At 41.2% G+C, this 12,999-nt stretch overlaps 1 protein-coding gene across 2 annotated transcripts in view; it reads left to right on the top strand.

Moving 5' to 3' along the window:
* Window positions 1-12,999, top strand: part of MDGA2 (MAM domain containing glycosylphosphatidylinositol anchor 2) — a gene marked incomplete at both ends in the record, with an annotated part of 386,860 nt that overhangs the window by 198,954 nt on the left and 174,907 nt on the right. The window contains 2 exons of one of the 2 annotated variants that reach the window (XM_082317068.1): window positions 1,850-2,046; window positions 5,668-5,800. In XM_082317068.1, coding sequence (XP_082173194.1) covers window positions 1,850-2,046; window positions 5,668-5,800 — 330 coding nt within the window. Of the gene's footprint in view, window positions 1-1,849; window positions 2,059-5,667; window positions 5,801-12,999 lie in introns of both variants that reach the window. The other variant, XM_082317067.1, reaches the window with a different exon arrangement.

The raw sequence follows: 12,999 nt of genomic DNA, 5'->3' as shown, positions 1-12,999 counted from the left end.
TGCACTATTAGAAGATATTATTGCTTGAATTATTCTAAATTTTGGAACAGGTTTTGTTTCTAATTAATCAGGAGACTCTCAAGCTTTATTCTTGTTATGCAAATCAAAATGTAAGCATCTAAAGAATAATTTTTAAGTGCAAACTGCTTTTCAGTGTGGATGTTCGAAGCATGCTGATCTATTTAGATTGTTAATGATGGGCTTCCTTTAGTAATCCCATGTGCCTCTGCCACACCTCTAATTTTTAAAAATTATCAAAACCCCAAATTTTTTAAGAACTGCTATGCTGATGGTCCACCTCACACAATATACTGCGGTGGTTACGGTGGTGTTTGACTGGCATTTGGGGAAAGGACATGGGAGCAAAGTGCATGTGATGCTTCCCCCAAAACAACTGTCCTTGTTTTCAACACTGTTGAAAAGGGACTCAAAAGGGGAGCATGATCACGTTCCCTTTGATGTTGGTGGTCATGCTACGATTTGAGCATCTCGATCTGCATTTCACTGAATTGTGGCCTCAAATAAATCTGATTAATTGACATTCGGATAGTTACTCACACAAGACTTTGCAAAAATAGGGTTAAATATTTGGATGAATAATTAATTAAGCACTACTTAAAACATTATTTATATTTTGTTTTAAGGAAGCAGCACTGCTGGTAAGGTTCTGAAATTATTTCAGTCAAGGCTGAGTTGCACATGGGAACGTGCTGTTGCTGTGGGTGTGCAGATCAGATTGGTACAGGTATAATTAGGCAAGTTGTTCCTACTCTCGGTGGGTAACAGCATCAGTGCCTGTACTGTGCATGTTGGAGCCAAACCTGGATGTACCTTTGAAACACAGGGGCTAGGCTTAGAGAAGCAACTTCCCTTGGCTGCCAGCCCTCCAGGTAGTGTAACGTCTTCCTAAAGCTCACCAGAGAATTGCTTACCATGTCATTGAGGTTGAGTGGTTTTTAACTAGTACTTAGTAAAAATACCTATTGCTTTTCTTGTTTCATTTTTTTTCTTTCTTTGATATAATTCTACCGTCAGAGAAAGCTCATAATAAAGAATAGAAAAAACTTGCAAACAGGAATCTACTTGTTCCTGATGGTATAAAGCCCAAATTAATTAATTAGGTGTGCTCACATTCCAAGGACTATTGTTATTTCTTCCCTATTTAAGATGAGTGAATTCTGTTTGGGGATCTAATTTTCTTTGAACTGATGCGGTGGGAGTAATTATATGATATCTGTATTTTAATCAAGAGAAGTGTGTTCTAAAGTCTGTGATGGATTTACCTGCTTGAAGTTAAATGCATGTAACTGAAAGAAGGGAATATGCATTAAATTACTGTATTAAATTGTTGCTTTAAAGGGAAACAGATGCATGCACATGATCTATGTTCTAGTGGATCCTACCATTAGGATGCAAATTAGTCTGTCTGTTTATTTCCAAAGCTTTATAAACTATTTTGTCTAAGCGACATTTAAATTAAAATCATACATAAGAAACAAGTACTAAAGCAGTACAGATGAAACCGAAGTGTTAGTGGAAACAACAGAAATACAATTGACGTTGTCATGTATGATCTTGTGTATATTGTTATATCCAAAAGCCTGAGCTGTAAATGAAGATCCAGTTGTGCTAGGTGCTGTACAGATGAAAACAAACTCTAAAACTAGATTCTGCTGCAAAAGTCCTAAAATGTACGTTTGTGGCTTTTAGAGCTGTATTGCCTCTATTTTGCTGTTGACTTGTATGCCAGGTGACGCACGTGCTTCCCATCGCAGAACCATCGTAGGGTCAACTGAAGACTGACTTTGTCTCATGGTTTGTTTTTTTTTTTTTTTTCCTGTCTTCCCAGATTTGGATGATCCAATAGTAACAGTCCACCAGAGCATCGGGGAAGCAAAAGAGCAATTTTACTATGAGAGAACAGTGTTTCTCAGGTGCGTTGCCAACTCCAATCCTCCTGTTCGCTACAGCTGGCGACGCGGCCAAGAGGTATTGCTGCAAGGGTCTGATAAAGGAGTGGAGATCTATGAGCCCTTCTTTACCCAGGTAGGAAAGAAAGTACAGTATTTTTTCCTTCCTTAGGCTACTTGCACCAGATTCTTTCTAACTGGATCTGCCTGCATATCCCTGCTGGGTTTGTGGTGTGGGTAAGTGGGCATGCCCTCCAGATAACTACACCCCAGCACAAATGCACCCGTATGTTATTATAAGACTTCCTAATATAAAATTTGTCTTTTGATTTTTTGTAAAATTATGAAATAGGAAATTATGAGAAGATGCACAGTGAGTGCTGTCTGCAGGAGCTCCTTTGAAGTCATTTTGCTTGGGCGCTGCCAGCCCAAACCTCTGATTTGACTGCTATTCCCTAATCTTTTCCAATACAATGCAAAGTGATTCTGCACAGAAGTTACAGCCTAAAAAGCTTTTCAAGAAGGCTAAACTCTATGGCAACTCCCTGTGTTGTTTTTTTTTCTTTTTTTTATTTTATTCCGCCTTTCACTTCTTTGAATATAAGTTGTTGTTCCAGAATTACACACTTAAAAGATGAGGTGGCAAAAATGGAAAGAAATGCTTTTTTAAGTCTTCCTACAGGCAGACTGGGCCATCAAAAGAGCCTGTCAGATTAGATCAGATTAATTTATTGTTAGCACATTTGCGCAGTCTCAGGATAAAAAGGTGGTATATCCTGTTGTCTATGCACAAAAGTGTGTGACGGTGTTTGCAAAAAGAAAAAAAAAAAAAAAAAATGGAAAAAAGGAGGAAAAATTGTTTTGGAAAGTCTCAAGCAATAACGAGTAAAGACAGAGGTGAAAACTGCCTGGTAATTTGGTCCTCATAGCAGAAAGCAACCTGCAACTTTCATAAATAATTTTCAGCTAATGATTTGAGAGCACCTTCATTTTTTCTTTTTATTGTACTTGACAGCTTTATATTGCTACAGTGGCTTGGTATTTTACTGAGAAACATGTAGCCTGGAACCTCGCAGAGATGAGAATTAGATTACGTAGTCAGGTTATTGGTTTCCTAAATGTGATGAGATTATTTTTAATTTAACATGTACGGACCCAGTTTAGCAAATCTGAGGCTTGTTTCCTTGGACTCAAGTGGGTAAATTGGAGTTTTTTAATGTTTTAATTAAAAAGTAAGAGACTCCCTGGACATGGGACTTTTTGTTTTGTATTTCAATATGGAAATGCTGATGATTACCTTCCCTATCATCTAATAAGAACATATCTAATAAAATGTGTCACATGAAATTAGATTCAATATTTAAAAAAAAAAAAAAAAAGAAGGAAAAAAGTCTAGGTTACTAGGAGCATTCTTCCTAGAACCTCTCTCTGGGCTGAATTAATGAATAAATCAGATTGTCGTCTTGATAGTCAAAAGCTTATCCATAACCTTTTTACATTTATTGGAGGTCAGGTTGAATTAGTGTATCTTGTCAGTGTGCCTACAAGATCTGATATATGTTTATAAGAGGAAAAGATGTAATTAAAGGTTCAAGAGTCATAAATATCTAAAGCACATCTCTGCATAATTGGTTCAGCTTGTGATACGGTAACAAACATTAAGAGCTGATGTGAAGAGGGATTTGACTTCAGAGCATCAAGAGATACGGATTTGAGGTGGCATTTTTTGGTGATTGCTTTGAAGGTGGATTATCAGTCTGAAAATCAAAGAAATGTAAAGGAAAACAAGCAGTCACACAATTAAGTTTTCTAAGGTATTGTACCCAAAAAAGGCTAGTTTTTCTTTCTGGTGGTTTTCTTGTTTTATTAAATCATAGAAGGCACCTGGAAAACTGGGCATATGCAAATGAATTCTTGAACTTTGAACAGAGGTTTTTTTTGATGAGTCAGGTAATGTCAGCTACTTGTTTTACCTGCCGTGGGGAGAAAAAAAAAATTGAACAAACATGCACGTTCTCATCTGTGGGAGTATCTGAAATGCTGAACTTTTCAAAACCAAAATCTTGATGCAGAATTTTTTCCTAAGAGTTTTGCATCATCCTCATTGCACATTGTAATTGCACAGCCTGCGTACAAGATTAAATTTGCTGTATTTACAATAATTATGCAATTAGACATAATTAGACTAATTATCCAAACCAATGAAGAAAATATATACATTTTTATAAATCTCTGCAATCTGGGGACATGATCCAGATACCATTGTGAGTTCAGCTTGGAGTCCAGAGCTAAGGAGTGAATTGATGGGATAGAGCTGCTCTGTGTTTCCAGAACTCAATGACTTTGGTAGCTGTGTTCCTACTAACCTGGATTGGGCCCTTCTCTAGTCCAGATAAACCTCCTCTTAAAGTAGGATCTTTGTGTTTAGGAGCAGCCTTTCAAAGGCGTGGTCTTGCAAACACTAAATCAGCATGTGCTTAATTTTAATCACATAATTTCTGTGGGACTGATTACGTATACAAAGCACTTCAGTTCCAATACTACAAACATCTACCAAGCTTGATTTCAACGACTGTTTCTTTTCTTGTCTGGCTAGCCATATCTTCTGTTTTATTGGTTTTTTGCTAGTTCTGTACATGCATTTTCACAAACTACCCTATTTTTGCTTATATTGGCCTGGGCAGTTGTTGCTCATGATATTGTTAAAAAGAAATTAAATATGTTGCTCAAGCTGTGGTAATATTAAAAGTTGTTCAGCTTTAACAGGACATATGACAATGAACATTTTTTAAAGTTTGCTCTTTTGATGCTTTGTGAGCCCATTCAGGGTGTCTGCCTCCCTGGGCTGGGGTTCTGCCTTAGCCTTGTCTAAGCATAATACATTTTTAGCTTATCTCTATAAATGCAGGCAAAGACTCAAAAGCGGGCAGCTGGAGGAGGAGATTGAAAGCCCAAGGAACTTTGTTATTTTAATGCTAGAGTGAATAACGTGCAGGTATTGATACGTATAGATTTATCTGATGTTTTCGCAGCCCTCCACGCGGTTGCATCCTCACGCCTGACACCCTGATGTGCTTTGCTGTGCTCCCTGTGATTTCTTCCTCCCATGACATCTCTGCGTGCTCCGGATTTTGTATCTAACACTCCTTTCAGCTTTTTGTTACTCTTGTTGCCAACAATGCTGTAGGATTTTACATACATATTTCAGCAACTTGCTTTTTCTCCTGAGTTTCTGGTTCTGCGGTGCCCATTTGACATAGTACTGCAGCGGAAATCTCATATTTCCCAGTTTTCTCTTGATTGTGTCTGAAGGAACTCCTTCATTACATATCCCGTTCAGGTCCCTGCTCCATCATTTACACTGCTGGCTAAAAATAAAATCCATCAGCAGCTCATTTTCAAAGGAAAACAGCAGGATTTCTGTAGCTTGTGATTTTTTTCATCACGTAGATTGTACCTTAAGATATATTATCGTGAATAATGCTGCAACTTGAAAGACTCTGTCAAAGCAATTTCCCCCTCGCTGCTCTCTTCTTTTGCCTTTAATATATAAGTGGGGCTACGGTTTTAGGTTATGGCAGCTGCCATTCTTTCAGGTAATTAAATAAAATATGTTTTCTGGACCACTTCAACATCTGCTTCTAATTAGCCACCTCTGCATCTTCCTCTTGCCTCCTGAAAGCCAGTCTCGGTGTTTCCTGCGCCCCTGCTTCTTCCTCTGCCTCAATCCCTTCCTAATGCTCTCTTGCACGTGCAGGGAGAAACAAAGATCCTGAAGCTGAAGAACCTCCGACCTCAGGATTACGCGAATTACAGCTGCATCGCCTCGGTGAGGAATGTCTGCAGCATCCCTGACAAGATGGTGTCCTTCCGACTCTCTAATAAAACAGGTGGGCCTCCAGCAGCAGCCTTCTCTGGTCATTAGATGTACCCGTGGGTTTTTGTGTTGCAGCGTTGTTCTTTTGCTTAAAAAGTGTGTGACTGTATGCAGCCGCACAGCGGTAGGAGCTATTCAGGAGCATGTTGTAGGAGCCATTTTCACGTGTTGTGGTTTTTTTTTGTTTGGTTGGTTGGTTTTGGTTTTGTTGGTTTTTTTTTTTTTTTTTTTTTTCTCTCTCTCACAAAAGTTAGGAATTGAAGAAGAGTTTTGATTTATTGCTCTCAATGTTTATCACTCTCTGGATGTCATATCAGGATTTGTGTTTCCTCCAGTAAGAGGAAGGGGCATCTCAGTCAAGGCTGGGCATAGAGTAAAACCAATCCTTTACAAGTCCTCCAAGCACTCTCAAATACTTCTCTCAATGCTTTGTTGAAAGCTAATTATTTTTGGTCAACAAAATATTTCAGGAAAAAAAATCAACCTTTTTATGTTCTTACATTGATTTAAACGATTGGGTTTATATGATTGATTTGATATAGTCTTACATTGATTTAAACAAAAGTGGTTTCTTTCAGATGTAATTGGTTCAAATGAAAATACTCAAGCAGTTGTGTTGAAATGCTTTGCAGGAGGATAACTAGGTGTTTATCTGTAGTCTCTGACCAAGCTGGCTCCATGTTGTGGCATTTCTTGTGCATTTGCTCTTTTCTTTGGACTTGTTCCTGGCTGAGCGAATGGCCAGTTGTATACCTCCCTCTCTTCGTGGCTGTATCACTGCTATGTATCTTGAGAGCCTAATGCCAGTGGCTGATGGCAAGACGTGCAATTGGGAATGCTAGTTTCCAGGAGGATGGAAATTATAGATTGTAACTCCTCCTAAAGGCTCTGTGTCCAGGATCCACAGATGATGTGACTGAAATGGTTTATAAACCTGATGCCAGAGAGCAAAGTCCTTAGCTCAGATTTTTAAGTAATTAGAAATTTCAGAGAAGTGTTTTCTGGAGAACCGTTCTTCAGCAAATGTTGTAACGTTTGAAGACTTCAGGTCTTAATAGTGCCTTAATAGCGTATGCCTCAGGGCACTGAAAACAGGTAGCAAATGAACAAAACAGTTGAGGCATTGACATGCTGAGTGCATCTAAGATGAACTATGAATTTTATTTGTACTTGCACATTTCACATTATTTCTGTCCTCATGGCTTTATTCCAAGGAGTTGCCTTCAGCTTTTTCTGAATTTCTGATTTGACAGCAGGGACTTCAAAACTGTGGTATGTACCATTACTGTACACAACCCACTGCAAAGCAAATTCCCTGCTCAGCTTTGAAGCTGCCACTGGCAGCAGGGGATTACAGTCAGCTCCAAAGGTATCTGGCAAAATGATTTTGAAGCCCTTAATTTACTCTTGTTAATTTTGCCAGGGAAAAAAAAAAAATCTTAATGTGAGGTTTGTCCCTCATTAGTTGCTCTGATTTCATACCAGAAGAGGCATGAAAGCCTGTCTGGCAAGGAGAGGTGTACCTGATAGTTGGCAGCAACTTTCTTCTCAACACCAGTAGTAACTCATCCACCTTCATCTATGAGAACGGAGGATGAGAGTTGTTACTGCTCCCATTTGTCAGCGCGATAATTTTACTGTTGGAGCCAGAACGGTCTTTGTCCATGTTGGACTTCATCTGCAACAGAAGTTTGCTTATGTTACAGTAACGGGGGAACATCAAATAGCATAACGATTCTGAACTGAGGACAGGTGAACATGATCTAATTGTGCAAAAGGAATTAATTATTCCCACGTTACAACTGTCATGTCTATTTTGGGAGAACGGTGTCCTGCTACCTTAACAGGAATTGTTCTTCTGGAGTAATTTCCAAAGTAAACAAACCTGAAAAATTATAAAGATTCACACTTTCTCATTAAGAGCTTGGTGGCAACCATTGTCAAGGGCAAGATTAAATATGTAGAGTAGTTACTGCAACATATCATTAAAGATGATGACTGATGTGTTGACAACTCTGGGACAAAACTTTTCTCATTTGGTATGACTTCATCCGATATAGCTCTTTGGTAGAACTCCGTCTGGTGTAACTTCATAGAAGTTATATGAATTGTAAATCCAGAGTAATCCAGGATAAATCCAAAGTAATGAAAATCAGAACCTGAACTTGATAACTCTGTTTCGATATAGAGCAGTCCTAGTCTGTCCATCTGTGTTTAATTTAAAGCTGGAGGCATGTAATGGAGACGCCTGTATGTTGGAAACAAAGGAGAGGCAAACAGAAGTGTCTGTAAGGTGGCAAACATGCACGATATTTATTGTAGTTAACATGGCTACAAGTGAATTTAAGTTCAGCTGCAAATTATGTGATCGCAATGTAAAATTGCCAGCAATTTGGCTATTCTGCATTTATCAGGTTTGTAAGCATAACTGGTGTGAGAAGATTTTGCTGAACTTGGCTGTTACTGGTGAGAGAGATGACTAAGGAGAATAGCTGAGGCTTACAGCAGCTGTGGGTTTCCATCTTGTTCCAGTCATGATTTGGCACACCGGGTTCAGGCTTTTATTGCATGACACGTGGGCTGTTGCATGATTTGTCAGGCTCCCTTTGGTTGATTGACTTGTAAGCAGAATTGGGAAGGTTTTTCCCTGCCATGGATGTGCACTCCAGCTCGGGTTGCTCAGGGACATCAGCTGTCCCAGCAGCCAGATGGGGTTTGCGAGGGTTTGTGAACCATCTGTGTGCGGTGGCTTGCCGTTCACCTCGATGGATTGACACGGTGCGCGCACGGTGGCTGGGAAGCCGCTGTGCTGCAGGGAGCACCTTGGCTCCCCGCTGGCCCTGATTGATTGCCACCGCACGCTGATGCGCAGCAGGGCTCCTGCACGCTGTAACGAGCGTTTGTCACATGTGATGATCGTTGGCAGATTGTGCTTGAGGAAGCGTGCTCAGCAGATGTGAAAAAATACCAATGTACTATTACTGTATGCTTGGAAATCCTTACTGCTCTGAGGGTATCCTGCTACTACCCTGCCTACTTTCTGCATCCAGGGCCACCGAGGTTCTCACAGATGACAGTCAAGTCACCTGTTGAACCTTCTGCTTGATAATCTTCCTGTATTGTTGAAGACCATGGTGACAGAGGCACATGAACACTTATTTTTCCCTCTTTCTTTCTCTGAAACACTCTCAAGTCTCCCTGCCTTCCCTCACCAAGAGCTGTAGGTGACTCGGGCATGAACATAGACGCTTGTTTCAAGGAAAGCACTGCAGATCCAGGTGCTCTGCTGCTGCTATTTATGCCGCAGGGTCTTTCATACACCTATACTCCTGTGCACACACCTGAGTTGAGAGGCTAATTTGACCACCAGGCACGTCTTTGGGTGAGTAGTTCAGGTTTCTGTTCAGTGCCACCTGCCAGCTTGTCCCTGTGACCTTTTTGTTTTCTGTGCTCGCTCCGTCTTGCTGATTATTGGATTGCGTGTCGTGGCATCACCGGAGTAACAATCAATTACTGTGATATAACCAATCCAAGGAAACTTTCTGCGTACTTCTCCTTGAATAATTAGAGAGGTAATTAAGCTGATGCCCTCAGATGAACATGTATTCATCAGTGTACTTTGGACATGATGCAGATTTGAAGTGTTACACATAGGTATAATTAGGTACACTCACACCCCCTTCATTCAACGGCAGTGTGTTAATTACATCTGTTCTGTGTGAGTCTGAAGCCTTAGACGCAGCATCCTATGTCTGTAGGTACTGCAGGAGTTGGCATTGGCATCATTTTCCAGACACACGGATTTCTTTGTTCCAATGCAGACTCGTTTAAAATACAAAAACCAAAGTGGATGTTGTAATGAGAGAAGCTGAGATCATCTCAGAAGCATGTGACCATGCATATGCTGAAGCCCAAGATGACAATTAGCAGTAATATTGTACAGCAGCAGGTAGAGGCACTTGTTGAGCACAGACCCACTTTGTATCTAAAGACAGCTATTACTCTGAAAATTTATTATCGAAATAGATGAGAAATTTGAAGGGAAGCAGAAACACTGTGAAGTGATTCACCTGCTGGCAGATTGCTGGTGAGTGGCAGGAACAGAAATAGAAGTCAAGATGTGAGGAAGCACAGCAAAGGGACTAATTTTGCAACTCTCATTTGTTTTTAGTAGACTAAGTCCCTTTAAAATCAGCACGTAGAAGTAAATTTGGGTAAGTTAATGCAAGCAGGAGTTGTAAAACCAAATGCAGCTGCTTTGCAATGAAATCAAGGGGTTATTCTGACAAGGAGGAGGAACCCTGACAATGTTCTCAGTGCATGTGCTTGAATCCGTGCTGTTGGAAGACGAGCAGCTGTGAGGGTGGGAGTCACACTGAGTCATGACCTCCATATTTTCTGCCTATGTTACCCATTTTTGGTGCCTCAATAGGTCCATGCTGTACCCAAGAAGAAAGATCTTATCTTATCTGGGGTGGGGGGAGCACAGTGCAGAGTTGTGTCTTCTCACAGGAACAGCTCCCTGACACCTTTCTCATCTCCTGTTTCCACTTAGGAGTGTTTTGGAATCACCACCTTGATTCCTCTAATATACCTTCTTATCCTCTTGCCTTGTCCTTAGTAAGGCCTTTGATATGACCTCCCGTCGTTCCCTTATAGCCAGATTTGTGAGATGCGAATGATTAGTGGAAAATTGGCTGGGCCTTTGGGCTTGAAAGGTGGCATAATGTCCAACTGGTGGTCATTTGCTCGTGTCATCCCTCGGGGATCAAAACCGGGAACAATACTGTACAACATAATTATTAATGTCCAAAACAATCGGACCCAGTGCACTTTTGGCAAGTTCTCGGATACCAGATTGGGAGTAGCGGTTAATACAGGGGTCTTGGCAGGCTGGAGAAAAGGGCAGACGGGAGCCTTGTGAAATTAGCTGAGGGAAATGCCATGTCCTGCCCATGGAGAGGAACAACCACCCCATGTACCAGTACATGTTGGGGCCAACTGGCTAGAAAGCAGCTTTGCAGAAAGGGAGGTGGGTTGCCCTGCAGACAAGTAGAACACGAGCCAGCAATGGGTCCATGCCAAAAGGCCAACAGCAAGCTGGGCTGTAGTAGAAGGACTGCAGTCAGCAGGTCCAGGTCAGTGATCCTTCCCCCCTGTTCAGTGCTTGTGAGACTGCATTGGGCTGCCCTGTCCAGTCTGGGGCTCCCTAGAGCAAGCAAGACATGGATGGACTGGAGTAAGACCAGTGGAGGCCGTAAAGATGGTCTGGAGCTAGAGCAGGTGAGACATGGGAGGAGGCTGAAGGAGCTGGGTTTGCTCACCTTGGGGAAGATGCTCAAACTTTGACTGGATGAGGCTCTGACCAGAGGCCTCCAGAGATCCCTTCTGATGGAGATCATTCTATGATTCTGTGATTAAAAGAAGCACATTAAAAGGCAAAACAGTGTTGTGGAAGTTGTTGTTTGAATTCAGTATTATCTCCTCTCCCCAGCATATCGTTGCCTATGTAAGAACTGATGAAAGTCCTGAAGACCTATCGCCCTGGACCATACATTGGCCAGGAGGTCTTTCTTTTTGAAGATGCTTAGCAGGAACAAGTGCAGTCTCCTTTAGAAATACAGAGGTTATGTTATTCCAAGCATAATTCAGCTCTGTGTCAGGCATGAATTATTGACAGATTATATTAAAATCTGTCACCAGTTTGCATGTGACTCATTATTTAATGTTTAGAGCTGGGAAAGGTAACTTTAGATACAGCTAACTCTGAGTCGCACATCTGAATGCCCAGATCTAATAATAACATAAATGGATCCTTTTTAAGAATGTTCGTTGTTTCAAAGTGTCAGAGAAAAGGCATGATATTTACCCATAAAACCACTGAAATTCTGGACTTCCAATAATATTTCTTCTAATATGATTGAGTAAAAGCAAATAAAACTTTTGTCTTGATCTACAGAGTGGTTTTGGTGGCACAGGCTAATTTGAAAACGTATATTAGTTTGTATATTTGCAGCCAGTTCAGGCTATTTAGTGCAGGTGGTAATTAATACATAATATTGAGACTGATTTTTGGCAACCTCCAACATAGAAATAATCCACAACAGTAACTTTTACCAAGAAAGATGAGTATTTCAATACGTGATTTTTCAGCTGCATGACATAGTTCATTCAAATCACAGCTGAAGCTAGCATTCTGTCTGGGGCATGTAGTGGGAAACAAATAGAAAAAGGCTTAATTCACTTTTAATCCCTCCATTAAACAGTAGTCTGTCATGATAAACTTGCTTTGTTTCCCTTCATTCAGACAATACAGTGTTAAGAGAATTACCTCATTTTGAAAAAATATTTCTCGTAGCATCCCCTGGCATTCTCAGAGAGTGTGACACCGAGATGTGTTCCTGCACTAAAGAGGCTTGAAATCCTCGTGTAAGAAATGCAGCCAGCTGTATACTCAGAGCTGAATACTGAAGGTGGGTGGTTTTAATGCTTTAGCAAAAAGGAATAATAGAAAATAAAGCTGGGAAGGACCCCAAGAGGTTGTCTGGTCCCATTCTTTGTGGCAGAATGTACTAGATCTAAACCTTGTCCTATTGACGTCCATTTAACCTGGCTGCCAGCAGCAGAGGTGCCGCATTTACTCGGCACTGGTGAGGCCGCACCTCGAGTACTGTGTTCAGTGTTGGGCCCCTCACTACAAGAAGGACATCGAGGTGCTGGAGCGTGGCCAGAGGAGGGCAACGAAGTTGGTCAAGGGTTGTTTAGCCTGAAGAAGAGGAGGCTGAGGGGTGACCTTATTGCTCTCTACAACTGCCTGAAAGGAGGTTGTAGCGAGGTGGGGGTTGGCCTCTTCTCCCTAGTAACGAGTGATAGGACGAGAGGAAACGGCCACAAGCTGCGCCAGGGCAGGTTTAGGTTGGATATTAGGAAAAACTTCTTCACCGAGAGGGTGGTCAAACATTGGCACAGGCTGCCCAGGGAAGTGGTTGAGTCTCCATCCCCGGAGGTATTTAAAGAACGGATGGATGTGGTGCTCGAAGACATGGTATAGATGGACTTGACAGTGATAGGTTAATGGTTGGACTTGATGATCTTAAGGGTCTTTTCCAACCTTGATGATTCTATGATTCTATTATTGTCAGGCAGTCTGGCCCATCACTCTGGTCCTGTCCACCATGGCATGAAGAAATTATCCTCTTCCCCTTCACAGCA

This window comes from Platalea leucorodia (genome assembly GCF_965183815.1).
Source record: "Platalea leucorodia genome assembly, chromosome: 7".
Taxonomy (NCBI): Eukaryota; Metazoa; Chordata; class Aves; order Pelecaniformes; family Threskiornithidae; genus Platalea; species Platalea leucorodia.
The sequence above is the reverse complement of the archived record's forward strand: the minus strand, read 5'-3'. Positions and strand labels throughout refer to the sequence as shown.